Here is a 27,910-nt window from a genome sequence, read left to right as displayed (position 1 = left end):
AATCCCGGCTTTGCCAATTGCTTGCTGTGTGACTTTGGGCAAGTCGCTTCACTTCTCTGGGCCTCAGTTCCCTCATCTGTAAAATGGGGATGAACTGTGAGCCCCACGGGGGACAACCTGGTCACCTTGCATCCCCGCCGAGCGCTTAGAACAGTGCTTTACATATGGTAAGTGCTTAACAAATGCCATTGTTATTATTGTTCTCTGTGCAACAGTTACCTCATCTGTAAAATGGGGATTAATAATAATAATGTTGGTTTTTGTTAAGCGCTTACTATGTACCAAGCACTGTTCTAAGCGCTGGGGGAGATACAAGGGAATTAGTTTGTCCCACGTGGGGCTCACAGTCTTCATCCCCATTTTCCAGATGAGGTCACTGGGGCACAGAGAAGGGAAGTGACTTGCCCAAGGTCACCCAACTGACAAGTAGCGGAGCAGGGATTAGAACCCTTGACTCTATTTATTGCCATCGTTCTCGTCTGTCCGTCTCCCCCGATTAGACCGTGAGCCCGTCAAACGGCAGGGACCGTCTCTATCTGTTGCCGATTTGTTCATTCCAAGCGCTTAGTCCAGTGCTCTGCACATAGTAAGCACTCAATAAATACGAATGAATGAATGAATGAATGAATGAATGAATGAATGAATGAATGAATGAATGAATGAACCCACAACCTATGACTCCCAGGCCCGGCCTCTTTCCATTGAGCCATGCTTGGTGCCATCGTCACTGATCCCTCCCTAAGATTAAGACTGGAAGCCTCACGGGGGACAACCTAATGACCCTGTACCTCCCCCAGCGCCTAGAACAGTGCTTGGCACATAGTAAGCGCTTAACAAATACCAACATTATTATTATTATTAGGGTTGTCTCTGTGGCTGAATTGTACTTTCCAAGCGCTTAGTATGGTGCTTTGCACACAGTAATCGCCCAAGAAATACTAATAAATGTATTATTATTGGCATTATTATTATTATTATTGACTACAACTGCCCACTTCTGCGAGGAGAGTGGGATAGGCGTGGCCCTGGACTACAACTCCCAGCGTCCCCCGCGAGGCGGGGGCGGACTACAACTCCCAGCGTCCCCCGCGAAGCGGAGGGGCCGGGAACTACAACTCCCAGCGTCCCCCGCGACGCGGAGGGGCCGGGAACCAGGGTTCCCAGCGTCCCCCGCGAGGCGAGGGGAACTACAGCTCCCAGCGTCCCCCGCGAGGCGGCAGGGGCCGGGAACTACAACTCCCAGCGTCCCCCGCGAGGCGGCCCGCGGAGGGGGCGGGGCCGGGGGCCGAGCTGTGGGCGGAGGCCCCGGACGCGGGGCTCGGCGGCGTCCGGGGCGGGATGGACGGGCCGGCCAAGGGGGAGACGTCGTCCCCTCGGGGCCGGCAGCTCCGCGGGCGGCCGCCCAAGCTGCAGCGCCACGGGCGCGGCAAGGCCGGCGAGAAGCCGCCGCACCTGGCCGCCCTGGTGCTCGCCAGGGGCGGCAGCAAGGGCATCCCCCTGAAGAACATCAAGCCCCTGGCCGGCGTCCCGCTCATCGGCTGGGTTCTCAGGGCGGCGCTGGACGCGGGGGTCTTCCAGAGGTGCGCATGCGCGCGAGAGAACGGGGGGGGGGGCTGCGGAGGGGAGGGGGCCAGGGCGCCTGCGCAGAAGGCGCGGGGGGGGGGGGGACGGGACCGCGCATGCGCGGCTGCGGGGAGGCACCGGCTGTCAATCATCGCCCCTCAGGGCGGGGGACGGCCGAGGGGAGCGTCATTCATTCATTCCATCGTCCTCATTCATTCATTCCATCCTCTTCACTCATTCATTCAGCCCATCGTCTTCGTTCATTCATTCAGCCCATCGCCTTCATTCATTCATTCAGCCCATCGTCTTCATTCATTCATTCAGCCCATCGCCTTCATTCATTCAGCCCATCGCCTTCATTCATTCAGCCCATCGCCTTCATTCATTCAGCCCATCGCCTTCATTCATTCAGCCCATCGTCTTCATTCATTCATTCAGCCCATCGCCTTCATTCAGCCCATCGCCTTCATTCATTCATTCAGCCCATCGCCTTCATTCATTCATTCAGCCCATCGCCTTCATTCATTCATTCAGCCCATCGCCTTCATTCATTCATTCAGCCCATCGCCTTCATTCATTCAGCCCATCGTCTTCATTCATTCATTCCATCGTCCATATTCATTCATTCATTCATTCGGTCTTCATTCATTCATTCCATCATCTTCATTCATTCCATCGTCTTCATTCATTCATTCCATCACCTTCATTTATTCATTCCATCATCTTTATTCAGTCGCATTTGTTAAGTGCCTACTATGTGCCAGGCATTGTTCATTCATAATAATGATCCTTATGATCATTATTATTGTTATCAATTAATTGTCATTAATAATAATTATAATCCTCATTCATTCAATCATCTACATTCAGTCGCATTCGAAAAGCGTTTACCATGTGCCAGGCACTGTTCATTCCTAATAATCCTTATAATAATTATCATTATCAGTTAATTACCATTGATAATGATTATAATCATCATTCTTCTATTCGATGGCATTTATTGAGCGCTTACTATGTGCAGAGTCCTGTACTAAGCTCTTGGAATGGACATTTCAGCAACAGATGGAGGCAAGGCCTGCCCAACGACAGGCTCACAGTCTAGAGTAATAATAGTAATGAGGTTGGTATCTGTTAAGCGCTTACTAGGTGCCGAGCACCGTTCTAAGCGCTGGGGGAGATACAAGGTGATCAGGTTGTCCCCCGTGGGGCTCCCAGTCTTCATCCCCATTTTGCAGATGAGGTCACTGAGGCCCAGAGAAGTGAAGTGACTCGCCCAGAGTCACACAGCTGACAAGTGACGGAGCCGGGATTAGAACCCATGACCTCTGACTCCCAAGCCCAGGAGCCCTAATTTAGCCCAGCTCTGCTTCGGGTCTGCTGTTTGACCTGGGGCAAGTCACTTCACTTCTGCTGTGGGACCGTGGGCGAGTCACTTCACTTCTCTGTGCCTCAGTGACCTCATCTGTAAAATGGGGATTAACTGTTGAGCCTCACGTGGGACAACCTGATGACCCTGTATCTTCCCCAGCGCTCAGAACGGTGCTCGGCACATAGTAAGCGCTTAACAAATACCGACATTATTATTATTCTCTGGGCCTCAGTTCCCTCATCTGTAAAACGGGGATGGAGACTGTGAGCCCCACGGGGGACAACCTGATTACCTTGTATCCACCCCCCTGATTAGAACAACTGTGGTATTTATTAAGCGCTTCCTATGTGCCGAGCACTGTTCTAAGCGCTGGGGTAGATATAAGGTGAACAGGTTGCCCCCCGTGGGGCTCCCAGTCTTCATCCCCATTTTCCAGATGAGGTCACTGAGGCCCAGAGAAGTGAAGCGACTCGCCCACAGTCACACAGCTGACAGGCGGCGGAGCCGGGATTCGAACCCACGACCTCAGTCTTCCCGAGCCCGGCCTCTTGCCACTGACTCCCGCGGCTTCTCTGAGAACAGAGTACTCTAGCGCTGAGTACAGTGCTTGGCACATAGTAAGCGCTTCGGAAATATCATAATTCTTCTTCTGGCGAGCCCCGGGGGGGGGTAGGGACCGCTCACCCTGCGGTCACCCGGGATTCATTCATTCATTCAATAGTATTTATCGAGCGCTTACTATGTGCAGAGCACTGTATTAAGTGCTTGGAATGAACAAGTCGGCAACAGAGAGAGACGGTCCCCGCCCTCCGACGGGCTCACGGTCCGATCGGGGGAGACGGACGGACGAGAACGACGGCGATAGATAGAGTCGAGGGGAAGAACATCTCGTAAAAACAATGGCAACTAAATAGAATCGAGGCGATGTACATTTCATTAACAAAATAAATAGGGTAGTAATAATAATAATAATGATGGTACTTGTTAAGCGCTTACTATGTGCAGAGCACTGTTCTAAGCGCTGGGGTAGACACAGGGGAATCAGGTTGTCCCACGTGGGGCTCACGGTCTTCATCCCCGTTTTCCAGATGAGGTCACTGAGGCCCAGAGAAGTGAAGCGACTCGCCCACAGTCACACAGCTGGCAAGTGGCGGGGGCCGGGATTCGAACCCATGACCTCTGACTCCAAAGCCCGGGCTCTTTCCACTGAGCCACGCTGCTTTGAAATAGAGTGTAATAGGGAACGACGAGCCGACGTGGGTGCGGCGATTTCCTGGTGCCTGCCGGAATTCCGGCTCCGCGGGGGACGACGTGGCGGTATTCCCAGCGGCCCGAGGACGGACCGTGCCGGTCGGACCGGTCCCCACCCCGGGAGGACTCCGCCGTCGGAATTCCCGGGAACCGCCGCCCTCTCGGAGCGCGGCCCCCTCAGTCCATCGGCTCCCTGTCGCTCGGGCTGGCCATCGTCTCCTTTCCGCGCTCACCCCGTGCGGAACGCTGGACTGAGCACCTGGGAGAGCGCTTAGGCTTAATACAATTAACTATCATTTATAATCAACCCAATTATATATCTATATGTGCTTAGTACAGTGCTCTGCACATAGTAAGCGCTCAATAAATACTGTTGAAGGAATGAATGAATCTATAATCCATTTATTTTGATGCCATCGATGCCTGTCTTCTTTGGCTGTCCGTCTCCCCGCTTCTAGAGCGTGAGCCCGTTGGCGGGCGGGGACGCTCTCCTTCTGATGAGGAATTTTAATCTTATTAACTATAATACATAATTAACTTCATCATATAATAATAATGTTGGTATTTGTTAAGCGCTTACTATGTGCCGAGCACCGTTCTAAGCGCTGGGGTAGACACGGGGGAATCGGGTTGTCTCACGTGGGGCTCACAGTCTTCATCCCCATTTTACAGAGGAGGGAACTGAGGCACCGAGAAGTTAAGTGACTCGCCCACGGTCACCCAGCCGACGAGTGGCAGAGCTGGGATTCGAACTCATGACCTCTGACTCCAAAGCCCACGCTCTTTCCACTGGGCCACGCTGCTATATCTGTAGCTCTATTTATTTCGATGGTAGCGATGCCTTTCTTCGTGTTTTGTCGTCTGTCTCCCCCCCTTCTACACTGTGAGCCCGTCGGGATGGTCTCTGTTGCCCAATTGTTAATATAATTAACTATAATATATAATTAGCTTAATCATATATCTATAATTCTGTTTATTTTGATGGCGTCGAGGCCCGTCTTCTTGTGCTTTGTCGTCTGTCTTCCCCCTTCTAGAGTGTGAGCCCGTTGTCGGGCAGGGACGGTCTCTATTTGTTGCTGAATTGTTAATATAATTAACTATAGATATATAATTATAATTATTATATTATTTAGTTGTATCATTTAGTTTAGTTAGTTATATTATCGTTGGGAAGCAGCGTGGCTCAGTGGAAAGAGCCCAGGCTTCGGGGTCAGGGGTCATGGGTTCGACTCCCGGCTCTGCCGCTCGTCAGCTGTGTGACCTTGGGCACGGCACTTCAGTTCTCTGGGCCTCAGTGACCTCATCTGTAAAATGGGGATGAAGACCGCGAGCCTCACGTGGGACCACCTGATGACCCTGTATCCACCCACCCCAGCGCTTAGAACAGTGCCCTGCACCTAGTAAGCATTCAATAGTATTTATTGAGCGCTTGTTGTGTGCAGAGCACTGTACTAAGCGCTTGGAATGAGCGAGTCGGCAACAGATAGAGACGGTCCCTGCCGTTTGACGGGCGCACGGTCTGATCGAGTCTGATCTAGTAAGCGCTTCACAAATACCAAGGTTATTATTATTATAGTAGTAGTTGTTTATATCATTATAATTATCATAATTATAATTAACCCAGTTAATTATACCTATAGTTCTGTTCATCTATTTTGATGGTATCGATACCTTCCTAATTGCTTTGTTGTCGGCCTCCCCTCCTAGACCGCGAGCCCATCACCGGGCAGGGACGGTCTCGATCTGTTGCCGACTTGTCCATTCCAAGCGCTTAGTCCACTGCCCTGCACACAGTCAGCGCTCAATAAATACGACTGAGTGAGTGAATGAAAACAGAACAAGTAGACAGGCGTCAGCAGCATCGAAATAAAAAAAGAAATGCGATCGAACGAGTGAACGCTCCGCAAATAGAACGCTTGGGTCAATTCCATTCATCGATTAATTCCCCATTCTACAAAGGAGACTGAGGCACGGAGAATTCAGTCACGGGCCCAAATGATAATGATAATTGGAGTAGTTTTATTCATTCATTGGACTGTATTTATGAAGCGCTTACTGTGCGCGGAGCACTGTATCAAGCATTGGGGAAAGTATAGTAACGGCAGTAAACAGTGACATTCCCTGCCCACAGCGAGCTTGGCGTTTGAGAGAAGCAGCGTGGCTCAGTGGAAAGAGCCCAGGCTTCGGAGTCCGAGGTCGTGGGTTCGAATCCCGACTCTGCCCCTTGTCAGCTGTGTGACTGTGGGCGAGTCACTTCACTTCTCTGGGCCTCAGTGAACTCATCTGGAAAATGGGGATGAAGACCGTGAGCCTCACGTGGGACAACCTGATCACCTTGTATCCCCCAGCGCTTAGAACAGTGCTCTGCACATAGTAAGCGCTCAATAAATACTATTGAATGAATGAATAAACTATGTGCAGAGCACTGTTCTAAGCCCTCACGTTCGTCTCTCTCGTCCACCCCACACATCCTATCCGTCACCGAGACCCGCCGGTCTCACCTCTACGATATCGCCGAGATCCGCCCTCTCCTCTCCGCCCGGACGGCTGCCTTACCGCTACGGGCTCTCGTGATATCCCGGCTAGACTACCGCGTCGGCCTTCTCTCCGACCTCCCTTCCTCCTCTCTCGCCCCGCTCCGGTCTATTCTTCGCTCCGCCGCCCGGCTCATCTTCCCGCAGAAACGTTCTGGGCCTGTCCCTCCCCCTTCTTAAACACCTCCGGCGGTTGCCCGTCGACCTCCGCTCCAAACAAAAACTCCTCACTCTAGGCTTCGAGGCCCTCCGTCGCCTCGCCCCTTCCTACCTCTCCTCCCTTCTCTCTTTCCACCGCCCACCCCGCACGCTCCGCTCCTCCGCCGCCCGCCTCCTCGCCGTCCCTCGGTCTCGCCCGTCCCGCCGTCGACCCCCGGGCCGCGTCCTCGCGCGATCCCGGAACGCCCTCCCTCCTCCCCTCCGCCGAACTCATTCTCTTCCCCTCTTCGAAACCCTACTTCAAACTCACCTCCTCCGAGAGGCCTTCCCAGACCGAGCTCCCCTTCTCCCTCTACTCCCTCCACCGCTCCCCCTTCTCCTCTCCGCGGCTCAACCCTCTTCTCCCCCCATCTCCCTCCGCTCCTCCCCCTCTCCCTTCCCCTCCCCTCGGCCCCGTACTCGTCCGCTCGACCGTCTATATTTTCGTCACCCTATTTATTTTGTTAATGAGATGTCCATCGCCTCGATTCTATTCAGTCGCCGTCGTTCTTTCGAGACGTCCTTCCCCTCGACTCTATCCATCGCCGTCGTTCTCGTCCGTCCGTCTCCCCCGATCGGACCGCGAGCCCGTCGGAGGGCGGGGACCGTCTCTACGTGTTGCCGACTCGTTCATTCCGAGCGCTCGGTCCGGTGCTCTGCACGTAGTAAGCGCTCGATAAATACTATTGAATGAATGAATAATTCTGTTTTCCAGCCCAGAGAAATGAGACGACTCGCCCGAGGTCACGCAGCAGGCAAGCGGCCGAGATTAGAACCCAGGTCGTCTGACTCCCAAGCCTAGGCTCCATCCACTTGGGAAGCAGCGGGGCTCGGTGGCAAGCGCCCGGGCTGGAGGGGCAGAGGTCGTGGGTTCTAATCCCGCCTCCGCCACTCGTCGGCTGTGTGACCTTGGACGAGTCACTTCACTTCTCTGGGCCTCAGTGACCTCATCTGTAAAATGGAGATTAAGACTATGAGCCCCACACGGGACCACCTGATAACCTCGTATCCCCCAACGCTTAGAACGGTGCTTTGCACGTAGTAAGCACTTAACAAATACCATCATTAATATTATTATTATATTATTCTCTGGGCCTCAGCGACCTCATCTGCAAAATGAGGATGAAGACAGTGAGCCCCATGTGGGACAACCAGATGACCTCGACTCTCCCCCAGCGCTTAGAACGGCGCTGGGCACCTAGTAAGCGCTTAATGATAATGACGTCGGTATTCGTTAAGCGCTTACTAGGTGCCGAGCACCGTTCTAAGCGCCGGGGGAGATCAGCAGGCTGTGTCACGTCAGGCTCCCGGTCTTCATCCCCGTTTTCCAGACGAGGGAACTGAGGCCCGGAGAAGTGAAGTGACTGGCCCCCGGTCACCCAGCTGACGGGGGGGGGCGGAGCCGGGATCCGAACCCACGACCTCCGACTCCCAAGCCCGGCCTCTTTCCACCGAGCCGCGCTGCTCCTCAAATACCATCATCATCGTTATTGCTTTTATCATCGGCGGCGCCTCCCTCCGGATCCTCCTCCCCTTCGGACTCGCCCACGCGTTTAGGCCGGCGCGGCAGAAACGCCGCCGCCCGGCGGGACGAGGGGCGTGCCGAGTGCCGGGGGCGCCGGCGGCCGACTCTTCCCTGCTGATTTTATTCTTTTTTTTCTCCTCCGGCCTCCCCTCTGTCGCCGCAGCGTCTGGGTTTCCACCGACCACGACGAGATCGAGAAGGTGGCCCGGCAGTTCGGCGCCGAAGTCCACCGCCGCAGCTCCGAGGTAGCCAAGGACAGCTCGACCTCCCTCGACGCCATCGTGGAGTTCCTCAGCTACCACAACGGTGAGGACGCCGCCGCCGTCGCCGCACCTCCTCCGGGAGGCCTTCCCTTTCCCTCCGTTTATCGCCATTCTCCTCGTCGGTCCGTCTCCCCCGGTTATTCGTTCGTTCGGGAGTATTTATTGAGCGCTTACTATGTGCCGAGCACCGGACTAAGCGCTCGGAACGGACAAGTCGGCAACAGAGAGAGACGGTCCCCGCCCTCCGACGGGCTCGCGGTCCGATCGGGGGAGACGGGCGGACGGGAACGACGGCGACGGATAGAGTCGAGGGGAAGGACGGCTCGTAAAAACCGACGGCGACCGAATAGAATCGAGGCGATGGACATCTCATTAACAAAATAAATAGGGTAATGAACAAAATAAATAGGGTATCAGACCGTAAGCCCGTCAGTGGGCAGGGACTGTCTCTATCTGTTACCGATTTGGACATTCCAAGCGCTTAGTACAGTGCTCTGCACATAGTAAGCGCTCGATAAATACTACTGGATGAATGAATGAATGAATGAATGCCACCTTCTCCCTCCCTCCGCTCGTCCTCCTTCCCCTCCCCGCACCGCTTGTGCCTATTTCGTTGTATTAGTTATCACTCTAATTAATAATAATGTTGGTATTTGTTAAGCGCTTACCATGTGCGGAGCACTGTTCTAAGCGCTGGGGGAGATCCGGGGTCATCAGGTTGTCGCACGTGAGGCTCACCGTTAATCCCCATTTGACAGATGAGGTCACTGAGGCCCAGAGAAGTGAAGTGACTCACCCACAGTCACTCAGCTGGCAAGTGGCAGGGCCGGGATTCGAACCCATGGCCTCCGACTCCCAAGCCCGCGCTCTTTCCACTGAGCCACGCTGCCTCCCTGATGCGTATATATCTATGGTTATATTTATCTATTTTGATGGTATTTATTCTGTTAATGACGTCTAAGCCCATCAATGGGCAGGGATGGGCTCTCTCTGTTGCCGAATTGTGCCTTCCAAGCGCTTAGTACAGGGCTCTGCACATAGTAAGCGCTCAATAAACATAGTAAGCACTGAATGAACGCGTCTATAGCTGTGATTCTATTTATCTTGATGCTATCGACGCCTGACTAATAATAATGTTGGTATTTGTGAAGCGCTTACTATGTGCAGAGCACCGTTCTAAGCGCTGGAGGAGATACAGGGTCATCGGGTTGTCCCACCTGAGGCTCCCAGTCTTCATCCCCATTTTACAGATGAGGTCACTGAGGCACTGAGAAGTGAAGTGACTCGCCCACAGTCACACAGCTGACAGGTGGCAGAGCCGGGATTCGAACCCATGACCTCCGACTCCGAAGCCCGGGCTCTTTCCACCGAGCCGCGCTGCTCCTCTTGCTTCGCTGTCCGTCTCCCCCCTTCTAGACCGTGAGCCCCTCGTCGGGCAGGGACGGTCTCTCTCTGTTGCCGAATTGTCCTCTCCCGAGCGGTTAGTCCAGTGCTCTGCACACGGTAAGCGCTCAATAAATAGGAGGGGATGAACGAATGAGGTGGGCCGGGGGTCGGCGGCGAGATGGAGGGACCGGGAGAAGGGTGCGGAGTGTGCGGGCCGGGAGGGAGAAGGGAGGGGAGGTCGGAGGGGGCGAGGAGATGGACGGCTTTAAAGCCGATGATGCGATTTTGTCGGATACGGAGGTGGATGGGCAGCGGCCGGAGCGTTTTTCACTCGATAGTATTTATTGAGCGCTTCCGAGGTGCAGAGCACTGGACTAAGCGCTTGGAATGGACAAATCGGCAACAGATAGAGACGGTCCCTGCCCACCGTGCCTGGCACGGTCTTCCGTTTCGCCCCCTCCTCTTTCTGTCTGCCCCCCCGGCGCGGAGGTTTCGGCCGAAGATAATCATAATAATAATAATAATAATGTCGGTATTTGTTGAGCGCTTACTCTGTGCGGAGCACCGTTCTAAGCGCTGGGGGAGACACAGGGTCACCGGGTCGTCCCACGTGAGGCTCACAGTTAATCCCCGTTTTCCAGATGAGGGAACTGAGGCCCAGAGAAGTGAAGTGACTCGCCCACGGCCACACGGCTGACAAGGGGCAGAGGTGGGATCCGAACCCGTGACCTCCGGCTCCCAAGCCCGGCCTCTTTGCACCGAGCCACGCCGAAGAGAGCCCCGCGCCGCGCTATAGGTCCGCCCCTGCGCCCGCTCCCTCCGTCACCTTCTCCGCCCTCGCTTCCTTCCCTGAGAAGCAGCGTGGCTCAGTGGAGAGAGCAACGGGCTTTGGAGTCAGGGCTCATGAGTTCGAATCCCGGCTCCGCCACTAGTCGGCCGCGTGACTGTGGGCGAGTCACTTCACTTCTCTGTGCCTCAGTTCCCTCATCTGGAAAATGGGGTTGAAGGCCGTGAGCCCCACGTGGGACGACCCGATTCCCCCGTGTCCACCCCAGCGCTTAGAACAGTGCTCGGCACATAGTAGGCGCTTAACAAATACCAACATTATTATTATTATTCCCTCAGAGGTGGACATCGTGGGGAACATCCAGGCCACGTCTCCCTGTCTCCACCCGGCCGACCTGCAGAAAGTGGCCGAGATGATCCGGGACGGCGGCTACGACTCCGTCTTCTCCGTCGTGCGGCGCCACCAGTTCCGCTGGAGCGAGATTAAGAAAGGAGGTGATAATCGCGATCCCAATAATGATAACGTCGGTATCCGTTAAGCGCTCACTCTGTGCCGAGCACCGTTCTAAGCGCCGGGGGGGGGGGGATCCGGGGTCATCGGGTCGGCCCACGTGGGGCTCCCAGGCTTCATCCCCATTTTCCAGATGAGGGAACTGGTTATCGTGACGACGATGGGATCCGGGAGGCGCCTCCTCCGCGCCGAGCACTGCTCTGTGCGCCGGGGGAGAGGCGAGGTCGGCAGGTGGTCCCCTGGGGGGCTCCCGGGCTTCATCCCCATTTGACAGATGAGGCGACTGAGGCGGAGAGGAGCGAGGTGACTCGCCCCGGGTCACCCAGCAGACACGTCGCGGAGCCGGGATTAGAACCCAGGTCCTTCGGACTCCCCGGCCGGGCTCTCTCCGCGAGGCCAGGCTGCTTCTCGTACGGGCCGCGAGGTGTAGTGGGTAGATCGCCGGCCTGGCGGTCAGAAGGTCACGGGTTCTAATCCCGGCTCTGCCAGCTGTCTGCCGCTGTGCGACCCTGGGCAAGTCGCGTCTCTGGGCCTCAGTTCCCTCATCTGGAAAATGGGGATGCGGACTGGGAGCCCCACGCGGGGCAGGGACCGCGTCCCACCCGATTTGCGTGTCTCCACCCCGGCGCTTAGTACAGAGCGCCGGGCGCACGGTAAGGGCTCAACAAATACCGTCGTCATCGTGGCTCAGCGGAAGGAGGCCGGGCTTGGGAGTGAGAGGTCATGGGTTCGACTCCCGCCTCTGCCACCCGTCAGCCGGGGGACCGTGGGCGAGTCACTTCACTTCTCTGCGCCTCAGTTCCCTCATCTGTCAAATGGGGATGAAGACCGGGAGCCTCCCGTGGGACGACCCGATGACCCCGTATCTCCCCCAGCGCTTAGAACGGTGCTCTGCACATAGTAAGCGCTTAACGGATACCAACGTTATTATTATTATTCATTCGGTCGCATTCATCGAGTGCTCGGCGTGTGCACGGCACTGTACTGAGCACTGGGAAGGGTACGATATAACAGACACGTTCCCTGCTCACGACGAGCTGACAGTCTAGAGAGGGAGGCAGACGTGAATAGAACTAAATAAATGAGCGATGGGGGCGTGAGCGGCGTGGCTCAGCGGAAAGAGCCCGGGCTTTGGAGTCGGAGGTCACGAGTTCGAATCCCAGCCCCGCCACTTGTCAGCTGTGTGACTGTGGGCAAGTCGCTTCACTTCTCTGGGCCTCAGTTCCCTCATCTGGAAAATGGGGGTGAAGACCGTGAGCCCCACGTGGGACGACCTGATTCCCCCGTGTCTCCCCCAGCGCTCAGAACGGTGCTCTGCACATAGTAAGCGCTCAACAAATACCAACGTGATTATGCGTTCATTCGGCCGTACTCACTGAGTGCTCGGGGTGTGCAGAGCACTGTACCGAGCACGGGGAAGAGTACAATATAACAGACACGTTCCCCGCTCACGACGAGTTGACGACAGTCCAGAGGGGGAGACAGACGTGAATACGGATAAATAAATAAGAGATGTGGACATAAGCGGCGGGGGGGGGCCGGGAGGGAGGGGTGAAGAAAGGGAGCGAGTCGGGGCGACGCGGAAGGGAGGGGGAGAAGAGGAGGGCGCGGTCAGGGAAGGCTTCTCGGAGGAGGTGGGCCCGCGGCAAGGCTTTGAAGGGAGGGAGAGGAATCGTCTGTGGGATTTGAGGAGGGAGGGAAGTCCGGGACGGGTGAGGAGGAGGCCCGGGGAGGAAGTTGGCGCGAGAGGAGCGGAGCCGCGTGCGGCCCGCGGGGGAGGAGGAGAGAAGGGACGGGAGGGAGGACGGGGCCGGGGGGGCTTCGAAGCCCCAGATTAATACCATCGACGGACTGATCAAATCCCCCCCCCCCCCGCGGCATCTCGGTCGTTGACCTTCCGCCCTCCCCAGGTGGAGGAGAACGAGGCCCGGGAGGGCCCGGGGTGGAGGAGAGGGGCGTCTCAAAGGGGGTCCCCGCGGGGTCGCCGCGCGCCTCTCTGTCGGCAGGGAACGAGGCGACGGAGCCGCTGAACCTGAATCCCGCCAAGAGGCCCCGGCGGCAGGACTGGGACGGCGAACTCTACGAGAACGGATCCTTCTACTTCGCCAAGAGGCACCTGATCGACATGGGCTTCCTGCAGGTGGGTGGGCCGGGGCAGGGCGGCCCCATCCCGGATCCCCCCCCCCCCCCCCCCCCCGGCCCCGGTCCCGGGACCTCGGGCCTCTCGCTTGGCCTCTCCGGGCCTCGGCGACCTGGAGAACGGGCGGGACGCCGTCCCGCCGATCCCTCGACTCGACGGGGCGCCGAGCGCGGTGCCGAACGCCTGGGAGATCACGATACAGCGGACGCGGCCACACAGGAGGCAGCGCGGCGGGTAGGACGCGGGCCTGGGAGTCGGAGGACGTGGGTTCCGATCCCGGCTCCGCCGCTTGTCTGCCGTGTGATTTGGGGCAAGCCGCTTCACTGCCCTGGGCCTCAGAGACCTCATCTGGAAAATGGGGACGAATGATGATAACAATAACAATGATGGCATTTGATAAGCCCTTACTACGTGCCAAGCACTGTTGTAAGCGCTGGGGGAGATACAGGGTCATCGGGTTGTCCCACCCGGGGCTCGCCGTCCTCATCCCCATTTGACAGGCGAGGGAACTGGGGCTGCGAGCCCGCCGTCGGGCAGGGATTGTCTCTATCTGTCCGAATCGTGCATTTCAAGCGCTCTGCACATAGTAAGCGCTCAATAGATACTAATGAATGAATGAATGAGGCCCAGAGAAGTGAAGTGACTTGCCCAAAGTCACTCAGCTGACGAGGGGGCGGCGGCGGGATTAGAACCCACGACCTCTGACTCCCGAGCCCGGGCTCTTGCCGCTCTGCCACGCTGCTTCTCCCACGTGGGACGACCTGATGACCCTGTATCTCCCCCAGCGCTTAGAACAGTGCTCGGCCCGTAGTAAGCACTTAGCGAGTACCCTCAATATTATTACTATGTGCAGAGCACTGTACTAAGCGCTCGGGAAAATACAACAATAAACGGTGACATTCCCCGCTCGCAACGAGCTCACGGTCCGGAGCCGGGGAGACGGCCAGCAACACAAATAAATAAAATTACAGATTTGGACAAAAGTGCCGTGGGGCTGGATTAAGACCGGGAGCCCCACGGGCGACAGGGACTGTGTCCAACCCCGTTTGCTTGGATCCACCCCGGCGCTTAGTACAGTGTCTGGCACATAGTAAGCGCCTATGAGAAGCAGCGTGGTACAGTGGAAAGAGCGCGGGCTTGGGAGTCAGAGTTCACGGGTTCGAATCCCGGCTCCGCCACTCGCGAGCTGTGTGACTCTGGGCAAGTCACTTCACTTCTCTGTGCCTCAGTGACCTCGTCTGGAAAATGGGGATGGAGACTGTGAGCCCCACGTGGGACAACCTGATTACCTTGTATCCCCCAGCGCTTAGAACAGTGCTTTGCACATAGTAAGCGCTTAACGAATACCACCATTTTGATTTATCAGATGCCACATTAATTACATTCCCTGCTTATCAACCTGATTAGATCTGCATCCACCCCAGCGCTTAGTAGAGAAGCAGCGGGGCTCAGTGGAAAGAGCCGGGCTGAGGAGTCGGGGGTCATGGGTTCTAATCCCGGCCCCGCCACCGGTCAGCTGCGTGACTTTGGGCGAGTCGCTTCACTTCTCTGGGCCTCAGTGACCTCATCTGGAAAATGGGGATGAAGACTGTGAGCCTCACGTGGGACAACCTGATGACCTTGTATCTCCCCCAGCGCTTAGAACAGCGCTTGGCCCGTAGTAAGTGCTTAACAAATACCAGCCTGGAAAGAGCCCAGGCTTGGGAGTCAGAGGTCATGGGTTCGAATCCCGGCTCCGCCACTTGTCAGCTGTGGGACTGTGGGCGAGTCACTTCGCTTCTCTGGGCCTCAGTTCCCTCGTCCGTAAAATGGGGATGAAGACCGGGAGCCTCACGTGGGACGACCTGATGACCCTGTATCTCCCCCAGCGCTTAGAACGGTGCTCGGCACGTAGTAAGCGCTCGACAGAGACCAACCTGACATTGTTAGTACAGCACTTACAACAGTGCCCGGCACATAGTAAGCGCTTAACCAATACTATTATTATTATTATTACAGCGCCTGGCACGTAATAAGCACTTAATAAGAAACAAACAACAAAAAAGAGGGTCCAGGTGCCAGGCGATAACCCCCATTCCGCCTCCCTTTGGCCGTGTGACCTTGGCCAAGTCACATCGCCTCGCCGGGCCTCCGGGTCCTGCGTCTTCGAAATGCTGGTTCCGTAACTGTCCTTGGGACGGTGAACCCCCTGAGGGATGGGGACTGTCTCTGACCCGCTTATCTTGTTTCTGTCTCCGCGGGTAACACGGTGTTTGGCACATAGTAAGCACATCGCAAAAACCCCCAAATTATGGCGCGAAAGCAGGAGAAAGGTCATTTCCCGGGAGGCGTCTGTCTGCTGCCCGACTGAGAAGGAGCCGGACGCGATCCCTTCTTCTCAGTCTTAACCCTTGGCATTTTGTCCCCGCCGACCAGGGTTAGAATAACATCTGTTAGGCGCCTACTCTACGCCAAGCGCCGTGTTAAGCGCGGCCGCGTCTCTCCCAGAAGGCCGTCGTTGCGCCAGTGGATCCACGGAGTTTTCTCGGGAAAAATCGGGAAGCGGTTGACCATCGTCGCCTTCCGCGCGGTCAACTCGGGTCTCCGCCCCGGACTCTCTCCCGGGCCGCCGCCGATTGTAGCCGCTGGCCGGCCCCTCGCTAGCCACTGGGCAAGTTGGGAAGCAGCCCGGTGTAGTGGATAATAATGTCGGTATTTGTTAAGCGCTCACTTATGTGCCGAGCACTGTTCTAAACGTTGGGAGGATACAAGGTGATCAGGTTGTCCCACGTGGGGCTCACGGTTTTAATCCCCATTAGTAATCCCCGTTCAATCCCCATTGAGAAGCAGCGCGGCTCAGTGGAAAGAGGCCGGGCTTGGGAGTCAGAGGTCACGGGTTCGGATCCCGGCTCGGCCCCTTGGCAGCTGTGTGACTGTGGGCGAGTCACTTCTCTGTACCTCCGTTACCTCATCTGGAAAATGGGGATTAACTGTGAGCCTCACGTGGGACAACCTGATGACCCTGTATCTACCCCAGCGCTTAGAACAGGGCTGTGCACATAGTAAGCGCTTAAATGGCAACGTTATCATTATTATTATTATTATTATTATTAATTCCCGTTTGACAGATGAGGGAACTGGGGCACAGAGAAGTGAAGTGACTTGCCCAAAGTCACCCGGCTGGCAAGCGGCAAAGCGGGGATTAGAACCCACCACCTCTGACTCCCAAGCCCGGGTTCTTTCCGCTGAGCCACGCTGATACACCACTGGACCTGAGTTCTAATCCCAGCTCCTCTCCTTGTCCTCTGTGCGACCTGGGACAAATCACTTCACTTCTCTGGGTCTCAGTCCCCTCCTCTGTAAAATGGGGATGAAGACCGTGAGCCCCACGCGGGACGGGGACTCTGTGTCCATCCTGATCCCCTAGCATCTCCCCCAGCGCTTGGCCCATAGTAAGCGCTTAACAAATACCATGAAAAGAAAGGCCCCGTGTTCTAATCGTGGCTTTGCCACTTGTCTGCTGTGTGACCTTGGGGGAGCCACTTCACTTCTCTGGGCCTCAGTCTCCTCACCCATAAAATGGGGATTAAATCCTCTCCGCTCCGACATAGACCGTGTGCGGTCTGATTCGCTCGTATCTACCCCGGTACTTAGAACGGGTAGTAAGTGCTTAACAGAAAATATCAAAATAAAAAAAGGGCCCCGAACATAGTAAGCACCTAATAAACACATAAAAAATAAAAAAGAGTCCTGAACATAGTGCTTAATAAATACCAGCGTTTTTTTTTTTAAAAGAGCCCCGAACATATACGTATTTAACACATACCATAAAAATAAAAAAGGAGCCCTGAGCATACTAAGCGCTTAACAAATACCATAAAAATAAAAAAGGAGCCCTGAACATACTAAGCACTTAACAAATACAATAAAAATAAAAAACGAGTCCTGAACATAATAAGCGCTTAACAAATACCATAAAGCTACAAAAGGTCGTGAATGTAGCAAGCGCTTAAAGAAATCCCCTAAGATTAAAAAAGAGCCCTGAAGGTAGTAAGCGTTTATGTAGTAAGTGCTTGGAGAAGGAGCATGGCTTAGCGGTAAGAGCCCGGGCTTGGGAGTCAGAGGTCCTGGGTTCTAATCATGCTCCCTCACATGTCAGTTGGGTGACTTTGGGCAAGTCACTTTACTTCTCTGGGCCTCAGTGACCTCATCTGGAAAATGAGGAGTAAGACTGGGAACCCCGCGTGGGACAACCTGATGACCCTGTATCTCCCCCAGCGCTTAGAACAGTGCTCTGCACCTGGTAAGCGCTTAACAAATACCAACATTATTATTATTATTATTATTATTAACAAAACCATAAGAATAAAGAGCCCTGAGCATAATAAGGACTTAATAAAAACCATAGAGAAGCAGTGTGGCTCAGTGGAAAGAGCCCAGGCTTGGGAGTCAGAGGTCCTGGGTTCTAATCATGCTCCCTCACATGTCAGCTGCTTGACTTTGGGCAAGTCACTTCACTTCTCTGGGCCTCAGTTACCTCGTCTGTAAAATGGGGATGAAGACTGTGAGCCTCACGTGGGACAATCTGATTACCATGTATCTACCCCAGCGCTTACAGCAGTGCTCTGTACATAGTAAGCACTTAACAAATACCAACATTATTATTGTTATTATTATTATTAAGAATAAAGAGCCCTGAACAGAGAAAGCACTTAACAAATACCTTCAAAATAAAAAGAGAGTGCTTAACATTCAGTCATTCATTCAGTTGTATTTATTGAGCGCTTACTGTGTGCAGAGCACTGTACTAAGCACTTGGGAGAGGACAGTACGTCAATAAACAGACACTTTCCCTGCCCACAAGGTGCTTACAGTCTAGGGACGGGGAAACAGACATCAATACAAATAAATAAAATTACAGAAACGTTGCAGAAGTGTTGTGGGGCTGGGAGGTGGGGAAGAGTAAAGGGAGCCCTGAACATAGTTTGCGCTTAACAAACACAATAAAAATAAAAAAAGAGCCCTGAAGGTAGTAAGTAAGCGATTAACAAATACCATAAGAATATACCATAAGAATAAACAAAGAGCCCTGAACAGGGTAAGCATTTAACAGATAGCGTAAAAATTAAAAAGAAGAGCCCTGGACGTAAGAGGCGCTTAACAAATGCCTTGAAAATAAAAAAAGAGATCGAACATAATAAGCTCTTAACAAATACTGAAAAAATAAAAGAGTCATGAATGTAAAAAACGCTTAACAAATACCATGAAAATAAAAAAAGAGCTTGAAACATAGTAAGTGCCTAACAAATGCTGTGAAAAGAAAAGGAGCCCCTAACATAGTGAACGCTCGACAAATACCATAAAAATAAAAAAGAGCTTGAAACATAGTAAGTGCTTAACAAATACTGTGAAAATAAAAGAAAAGGTGCCCCAAATGTAATAAGCACTTAACGTATTCCAGAGAAATTTGAAAAAGAGCTCAGAACATAGTTAAGTGCTTAACAGATGGCGTAAAAATAAAAGAAAAAGAGCCCTGAACGCAATAAGTGCTTAACAAATACCATAAAAATAAAAAAAGTGCTCTGAATACATTAAACACGTAGCCAATACTGTAAAAATATAAGAAGAGGAGCCCCGAACATAATAAGTATTTAACAAATACCATAAAAATTTAAAAAAGAGCTTGGAACATAGGGCTTAACAAATATGGCAAAAATATAAGAAAAAGAGCGCTGCACATAATAAGCATTTAAAGACCATAAAAATTTAAAAAAAGCTTGGACAGACTAAGCGCTTAACAAATGTCACAAAAATAAAAAGAGCCCTACAAGTAATAAGCACTTAAATACCATAAAAGTAAAAAAAAAAATCTCAAAACATAGTAAGCGCTTAACTACCATAAAAATAACAGAAAAAAGCCCTGCACGTAATAAGCATTTAAATACTATAAAAATTTAAAAAAGAGCTCAGAACATAGTAAGAGCTTAACAAATACTGCAAAAATAAAAGAAAACGAGCCCTGAACATAATAATAATAAGCACTTAAATAATAAGCACTTAAACACTATAGAAATAAAAAGAGCTCAGAACGTAGTAAGCGCTTAACAGATACCTTAAAAATAAAAGAAAAAGAGCCCTGAACATAATAATAAGCACTTAAATACCATAAAAATAAAAAAAGCTCAGAACATAGTAAGCGCTTAACAAATACCTTAAAAATAAAAAAAAAGAGCCCTGAACATAATAATAAGCACCTAAATACAGTAAAAATATAAAAAAAAGAGCTTGGAACATAGTAAGTGCTTAACAAATACCGTAAAAATAAAAGAAAAAGAGCCCTGCACATTATAAGAGCAATACCATTAAAATGAAAAAAAAAATAAAGAGCCCAGAACATAGCGCTTAACAAATACCGTAAAAATGAAGAATAGCCCGGAGCATAGTCAGCCCTTAACACATCCCATAAAAAATAGAAAAGAGCCCTGAACGTAGTAAGTGCTTTCACAAATGCTGCAAAAAAACAAAACAAAAACCCAGCCGTGAACATAGTGAGCGCTTTAAAAAAAATACCATAAAAGAACCCGAGACCTGAACATAGTAAGCCCTATAAAAAAATAACATAAAAGAACGCAGTCCTGAACATTGTAAGCGCTTTAAAAAATACCGTAAGAGATCGCAGCCCTGAACATAGTAAGCGCTTTAAAAATTACCATAAAAGATCCCAGTCCTGAACATAGTAAGTGCTATAAAAAAAATAACGTAAAAGAACGCAGCCGTGAACATAGTAAGTGCTTTAAAAAATACCATAAAAGAACCCATCCCTGAATGTAATAAGCGCTTTAAAAAATGCCATGAAAGATCCCAGTCCTGAACATAGTGCTATAAAAAAAATACACAAAAAATCACAGCGTGGAACATAGTAAGCGCTTTAAAAATTACCATAAAAGATCCCAGTCCTGAACATAGTAAGTGCTATTAAAAAATAACGTTAAAGAGCCCAGCCCTGAACACAGTAAGCGCTTTAAAAAATACCGTAAAAGAACCCAGCCCTGAACATAGTAAGCGCTTTGAAAAATACCGTAAAAGAACGCGGCCCTGAACATAGTAAGCGCTTTAAAAAATTCCTTTAAAGATCCCAGTCCTGAACATAGTAAGTGCTATAAAAAATAACGTTAAAAAAAACGCAGCCCTGAACATAGTAAGCGCTTTAAAAAATACCGAAAAAGAATCCAGCCCTGAATGTAGTAAGCGCTTTAAAAAATGCCATGTGAAAGATCCCAGTCCTGAACATAGTAAGCGCTTTAAAAAATACCATAAAAGATCCCAGTCCTGAACATAGTAAGCGCTTTAAAAAATACCATGAAAGAACCCAGCCGTGAACATAGTAAGCGCTTTAAAAAATACCGTGAAAGAACCCAGCCGTGAACATAGTAAGCGCTTTAAAAAATACCGTAAAAGAACGCAGCCCTGAACATAGTAAGCGCTTTAAAAAATACCATAAAAGATCCCAATCCTGAACATAGTAAGTGCTATAAAAAAAAATAACGTAAAAGAACCCAGTCCTGAATATAGTAAGCGCTTTAAAAAATACCACAAAAGCACCCAGTCCTGAACATAGTAAGCGCTTTTAAAGAATACCCTAAAAGAACCCAGTCCTGAACATAGCGCTTTAAAAAATACCATAAAAGATCCCAGTCCTGAACATAGTTAAGTGCTATAAAAACAATAACATAAAAGAACGCAGCCCCGAACATAGTAAGCGCTGAAAGAATATCGTGAAATTTATTTTTAAAAAAAATGGCACAGTGATGAACGCGTTCCGTATTTTCCCCCTTCGCTGGGCCCCGGGGGTCTCGGAAGGCGACCCCGAGGTCGTCGTGGTCGGGGAGCGCGGCTGTTGCTGTTCATTCGGCGGTACTCGTTGAGCGCTCACTGTGTGCAGAGCACTGGACTGAGCGCCTGACGCTTCCGTCGTCCCCTCCGGAGCGCTCGGTCCGGCCGGGCGTCTCTCTCGTCTCCCCTGACGGCGCCTCCGTTGTCTCTAGGGTGGGAAGATGGCCTACTTCGAGATGCGGGCCGAGCACAGCGTGGATATCGACGTCGATATCGACTGGCCCATCGCCGAACAGAGAGTGCTCAGGTCAGGGGACCGGCCGGGGCCGGCGGCCTCCACGGGCCGGCTCGCTTTTGGGTGGAAATCGGGGGGTTTAATATCGTCGTCGTCATTATTATTATTATTATTATCGACAGAGGCTCCATTCCTGCAGAAATCGGCGGATGTGTGCGACGAAGCTTTAATAACCAATCGTTTTTATTGAGCGCCTACTGTGTGCAGAGCACTGTCCTAAGCGCTTGGAAAGGACAGTTGGACAACAGATAAGAGACGATCCCTTCCCAACAGCGGGCTCAGGGCTACAAGGGGGGGAGACAGGCAGCAAAGCAAAACAATTAGGCATCAATATAAATAAATAGAATTATAGACACATTAATGCACGCACTGAGCCCCTTTTTCTCCACTCCTCCTCCCCTCCCCATCGCCCCGACTCTGCTCTACCCCCCCCCAGCCCCACAGCACTTGCGTATCTGTCTACGTATTTATTATTCTATTTATTTTATTAATGATGTGTATAGATCTCTACTTCCATTTATCTTGATGGTATTGAGGCCCGTCTACTCAACTTCTCTGTGCCTCAGTTCCCTCATCTGTAAAATGGGGATGAAGACTGTGAGCCTCACGAGGGACGACCCGATGACCCCGTATCTTCCCCAGCGCTTAGAACAGTGCTCTGCACCTAGTAAGCGCTTAACAAATACCAACATTATTATTGTTTTGCTGTCCGCCTCCCCCCTTCTAGACCGTGAGCCCGTCGTTGGGTAGGGATGGTCTCTATCTGTTGCCCGATCGTACCGTCCAAGCGCTTAGCTTGGTCACGGGTTCAAATCCCAGCTCCGCCGCTTGTCCGCTGGGTGACTTTGGGCAAGTCACTTCACTTCTCTGGGCCTCAGTGACCTCATCTGTAAAATGGGGGTGAAGACTGGGAGCCGCACGTGGGACAACACGATGACCTTGTATCTACCCCAGCGCTTAGAACAGTGCTTGGCACATAGGAAGCGCTTAACAAGTGCCGTCATTAATATTACTAGGAGGAGGAGGACAGTGCTCTGCACACAGTCAGCGCTCAATAAATATGATTGAAGGAATGTATACGATCGAATGAAACACGATGAAGTGAATCAGTGTTAGTATTGTTGAAAAGACTGCGAGCCCGTCGTCGGGCAGGGCTCGTCTCTATCTGTTGCCGAATTGTACTCTCCAAGCGCTTAGCACAGTGCTCTGCACAGAGTAAGTGCTCCATAAATGCCATTGAATGAGTGAATGAATGAAGGTGGGAGGAAATAAAGAGACTGTAGAGAAGGGGAATGATCAGAGCTGGAGATGGAGACGTGGGATTCATCCCGTGAGCTCGTTGTGGGCAGGGATCGTCTCTTATCTGTTGCCAAATTATACTCTCCAAGCGCTTAGTACAGTGCTCTGCACACAGCGCTCAGTAAAAATGAATGAATGAATGAAGGCGGGAGGAAATAAGAGACTGTAGAGAAGGGGAAAGATCGGAGCTGGAGACGTGGGAGTCGTCCTGTGAGCTTGCTGTGGGAAGGGATTGTCTCTGTTGCCGAATTATACTCTCCAAGCGCTTAGTACAGTGCTCTGCACACAGCAAAGCAGTTAATAAATATGATTGAATGAATGAATGAAGGTGGGAGGAAAAAAGAGACTGTAGAGAAGGGAATAGATCAGAGCTGGAGAAGGAGACGAGGGGATCATCCTGTGAGCTCGCTGTGAGAAGGGATTATCCCTATCTGTTGCCGAAGTGGCCTCTCCGAGCGCTTAGTACAGTGCTCTGCACATAGCGCTCAATAAATACAATTGAATGAATGAAGGTGGGGGGAAATAAGAGACTGTAGAGAAGGGGAAAGATCGGAGCTGGAGATGGAAACTAGGGAATCATCCTGTGAGCTTACTGTGGGCAGGGATTGTCTCTCTCTGTTGCCCAATTGTACTCTCCAAGCGCTTAGTACAGTGCTCTGCACACAGTCGGCACGCAAGAAATATAAATGAATGCATGAAGGTGGGAGGAAATAAGAGACCGTAGACAAGGGGGATGACCGGGGCCGGAAGTGGAGATCGGGGACCCAGATCACCGCAAGCTGGGAGCTGAGGTTGGTGTTTCTCGAGGCCCGACAGACGGTCGGTTGCGTTCTCCCCGTAGGTACGGCTATTTTGGCAAGGAGAAGCTGAAGGAGGTCAAACTTCTGGTCTGCAATATCGACGGCTGCCTCACCAACGGTCACGTGTACGTGTCGGCCGATCAGAAGGAAATCATCTCCTACGACGTCAGGGATTCCGTGGGCGTGCGTTTACTGCGGGAGAGCGGGGTGGAGGTACGGCAGCCGCGGCCCGCTCCGGCCGGTCGCTGTATCCGGCCTCCTCCGCACGCTCCGCTGCGGTTCTTCGTTCCCGGGCGGGAGAGAGCGGCGGGATTCGTCCGTCCGTTCATCCGGTCACTTCGCTTCTCTGGGCGTGGCTCAGCGGGAAGAGCCAGGGCTTGGGAGTCGGAAGTCATGGGTTCTAATCCCACCTCCGCCGCTTGTCAGCTGGGTGACTTTAGGCAAGTCGCTTCACTTCTCTGGGCCTCAGTGACCTCATCTGGAAAATGGGGATGAAGACGGTGAGCCCCACGGGGGACAACCTGATGACCTTGTATCTCCCCCAGTGCTTAGAACAGTGCTTGGCACAGAGCGCTTCACATTATTATTATTATTATTATTATTATTCCCTCATCTGGAAAATAGGAATTAAGTCCGTGAACCCCATGGGGGACGACCTGATTAACTTCTATCTACCCCAGTACTTAGGTCAGTGCTCTGGACATAGCGCTTAATGAACACTGTTATTATTCCCCTGTTTAATAGTAATAATAATAACAATGTTGGTATTTTTCAAGCGCTTACTATGTGCAGTGCACCGTTCTAAGCGCTGGGGGAGATACGGGGTCATCAGGTGGTCCCACGTGAGGCTCCCGGTCTTCATCCCCATTTTACAGATGAGGTCACTGAGGCCCAGAGAAGAGAAGTGACTCGCCCACAGTCACACAGCCGACGAGGGGCGGAGCTGGGATTCGAACCCATGACCTCCGACTCCCAAGCCTGGGCTCTTTCCATGAGCCACGTGTGAGCCCGTCACTGGGCAGGGATTGTCTCTGTCTGTTGACCAATTGTACACTCCAAGCGCTTAGTACAGTGCTCTGCACACAGTAAGCGCTCGATAAATACGATTGAATGAATTCAGTCGTATTTATCCGAGCGCTTACTATTCACTGATTCATTTGATCGTATTTACTTTCCCAGCACTTAGTCCAGTGCTCTGCACCCGGAAAATGCTCAGTAAATACAACTGAATGAACGAATGAAATATTATCATTAATAACAATAATGATGGCATTTGTTAAGCGCTTACTATATGCAAAGCACCGTTCTAAGCGCTGGAGAGGATACAAGGTGATCAGGTTGTCCCACGTGGGGCTCACGGTCTTCATCCCCATTTTCCAGATGGGGTAACTGAGGCACAGAGAAGTGAAGTGACTTGCCCACGGTCACACAGGTGACAAGCGACTGAGGCGGGATCGGAACCCATGACCTCTGACTCCCTAGCCCGGGCTCTTTCCACTGAGCCACGCTGCTTCTGTATTATCGTCGAGCGCCTTTGACTCGATCGTTCCTCGGACCCGTTTGTCTCGTCCTCTTGCATCTGAGAAGCAGATGCTGGGAGAAGCAGCGTGGCTGGGCGGAAAGGGCCCGGGCTTGGGAGTCAGAGGTCGTGGGTTCGAATCCCCGCTCTGCCCCTCGTCAGCTGGGTGACCGTGGGCGAGTCACTTCACTTCCCCGGGCCTCAGTTCCCTCATCTGTCAAATGGGGATGGAGACCGCGAGCCCCACGGGGGACGACCTGATGGCCTCGTGTCTCCCCCAGCGCTTAGAACAGTGCTCGGCACAGAGTAGGCGCTGAACAAATACCATCGTCGTCATCCGCGCCGCGTCTTTGTGTCGCCCAGGTGCGCTTTCTGTCAGAGAGGGCCTGTTCCAAGCAGACGCTGTCTTCTCTGAAACTGGACTGCAAGATGGAGGTCGGCGTCTCGGACAAGCTGGCCGTCGTGGACGAGTGGAGGAAAGAAATGGGCTTGTGCTGGAAAGAGGTGGCCTACCTAGGTGGGTACCCTAGGTGGGAGAAGCAGCGCGGCTCGGCGGAAAGAGCCCGGGCTTGGCCATCACCGGTCGTGGGTTCGAATCCACTTGGCAGCTGGGTGACCGTGGGCGAGTCACTTCACTTCTCTGGGCCTCAGTTCCCTCATCTGGAAAATGGGGATGAAGACCGGGAGCCTCCCGTGGGACGACCCGATGACCCTGTATCTCCCCCAGCGCTTAGAACGGTGCTCTGCACATAGTCGGCGCTTAACAGATACCAACATCATTATTATTCGAGAAGCAGCGTGGCTCGGGAGTCAGAGGTCACGGGTTCGAATCCCAGCTCTGCCACTTGGCAGCTGGGTGACTGTGGGCAAGTCACTTCACTTCTCTGGGCCTCAGTCACCTCCTCTGTCAAATGGGGATGAAGACCGTGAGCCCCACGTGGGACGACCCGATGACCCCGTATCTCCCCCAGCGCTTAGAACGGTGCTCGGCACATAGGAAGCGCTTAACAAATACCAACATTATTATTATTACCCTGTTCTCCTCCGAGTGAGGACGACGCTGGGTTGGGTCCGTTCGTCCCTACGGGGTAGAACTCGTTCGGTCGTATTTATGAAGCGCTGACTCTGTTGCCGCATTGTCCATTCCCAGCGCTTAGTACGGTGCTCTGCCCATGGTGAGCGCTCAATACATACGATTGAATGAAGGAATGAATACTAACCGCTTGGAAAGTACAGCGCGGCTCGGTGGAAAGAGCCCGGGCTTGGGAGTCAGAGGTCGTGGGTTCTAATCCCGGCTCCGCCCCCGTCAGCTGGGTGACTATGGGCAAGTCACTTCAGTAGTATTTATTGAGCGCTTACTATGTGCAGAACACTGTACTAAGCGCTTGGAATGTACAGTTCGGCAACAGAGAGAGACAGTCCCTGCCCACTGTCGGGCTTACTTCACTTCTCTGTGCCTCAGTGACCTCATCTGTCAAATGGGGATGAAGACTGTGAGCCCCACGTGGGACGACCTGATCACCCTGTAGCTCCCCCAGCGCTTAGAACGGTGCTCGGCACGGAGTGATCATCATCGTCATCATAACAGTGGCATTTGTGAAGCGCTTACTAGGAGCTAATCACTGTTCTAAGCGCTGGGGGAGACACAAGGTCATCAGGTTGGACACGGTCCCTGTCCCCCCCAGGGGCTCACCCTCAGTCCCCATTTTCCAGCTGCGGTAACTGAGGCCCCCGGAAGTTAAAGCGACTGGCCCAAGGTCACACAGCAGCCAGGTGGCGGAGCCGGGGTGAGAACCCACGACCTCGGACTCCCGAGCCCGGGCTCTTGCCACGTAGTAAGCGCTTAATAAATAAGTAGATAAATAGTAAGTAAATAACGAGGGCTCTGCACACGGGAAGCGCTCGATCAATACGATCCAATGAATAAATGAACCAGGACCATTCATTCGGTCGTATTGATCGAGCGCTGAGCGCTCGGACAGTACGATTTGATGATTATTATCATTCTTACGTACGGAGCGCTTGGGAGAGCCCACGGGAAGAATCGACACGGCCACGGATCCCGGCCGGGCGGCCGGCTGACATCTCCCCCCCCCTCCCCCCACCCCGACAGGGAACGAGGTGTCGGACGAGGAGTGTCTGAAGAAGGCGGGGATGAGCGGGGTGCCGGCCGACGCCTGCTCCGCCGCCCAGAAGGCCGGGACCTACTTCTGCAAATCCAACGGGGGCCGGGGAGCCCTCCGGGAATTCGCCGACCACATATTCCTGCTCGGGGAGAAGGTGAATTCGGGCCGCCGGTGACCGAGAGCGGACGCCGCCCGGCCGGCTCCTCCCCGGCCCCGATCCGCGTCCTCGTCGCCCGGCCGCCGGGAGACCCGGGTCCCGCGCCGGCCCCCGAGCCTCGGTTTCCACCCCCGGATGGCGAGCGGAGGGGGACGGCTCCCCGCACCCTTCGGCGGGGCGTCGCGCGGCGTTCGACCGGATTGGAATTTCCCCGGCTATCGGGCGGCCGCGGGAAGCGGCGGGGTCTCGCCCGGCACCGTCCCGGGGGGCGGGCGGGCTTCCGCGGGACCCGGAGCGAGGCCGGGATTCCGCTCGTCGGGGGGCGGTCCCGGGCTCCGGCTGAATAAAACGACATTCCACGGCCGTTTGACCCAAA

The 27,910-nt window shown here is 52.9% G+C and overlaps 1 protein-coding gene across 1 annotated transcript; it reads left to right on the top strand.

Moving 5' to 3' along the window:
* The first annotated feature begins 1,278 nt into the window (after window positions 1-1,278).
* CMAS (cytidine monophosphate N-acetylneuraminic acid synthetase) lies at window positions 1,279-27,910 on the top strand. Its single transcript, XM_029058701.2, has 8 exons — window positions 1,279-1,580; window positions 8,604-8,746; window positions 11,215-11,370; window positions 13,393-13,526; window positions 21,551-21,645; window positions 23,774-23,945; window positions 25,615-25,768; window positions 27,365-27,910. Exons 1-8 carry the CDS (start codon window positions 1,339-1,341, stop codon window positions 27,550-27,552), a joined length of 1,284 nt encoding a protein of 427 aa, XP_028914534.1. The 5' UTR covers window positions 1,279-1,338; the 3' UTR covers window positions 27,553-27,910.

The sequence above is a fragment of the Ornithorhynchus anatinus genome, chromosome 2 (genome assembly GCF_004115215.2).
Source record: "Ornithorhynchus anatinus isolate Pmale09 chromosome 2, mOrnAna1.pri.v4, whole genome shotgun sequence".
NCBI classification, from domain to species: domain Eukaryota; kingdom Metazoa; phylum Chordata; class Mammalia; order Monotremata; family Ornithorhynchidae; genus Ornithorhynchus; species Ornithorhynchus anatinus.
This window is presented reverse-complemented; position numbering and strand designations above follow the sequence as displayed.

Excerpts from the sequence above, each read along its gene's own strand:
- CMAS (XM_029058701.2), top strand. The coding sequence starts at position 1,339 with ATGGACGGGCCGGCCAAGGGGGAGACGTCGTCCCCTCGGGGCCGGCAG. Across the intron at positions 1,581-8,603 it reads GACGCGGGGGTCTTCCAGAG|CGTCTGGGTTTCCACCGACC; the intron begins GTGCGCATGCGC and ends CTGTCGCCGCAG. Across the intron at positions 13,527-21,550 it reads TCGACATGGGCTTCCTGCAG|GGTGGGAAGATGGCCTACTT; the intron begins GTGGGTGGGCCG and ends CGTTGTCTCTAG.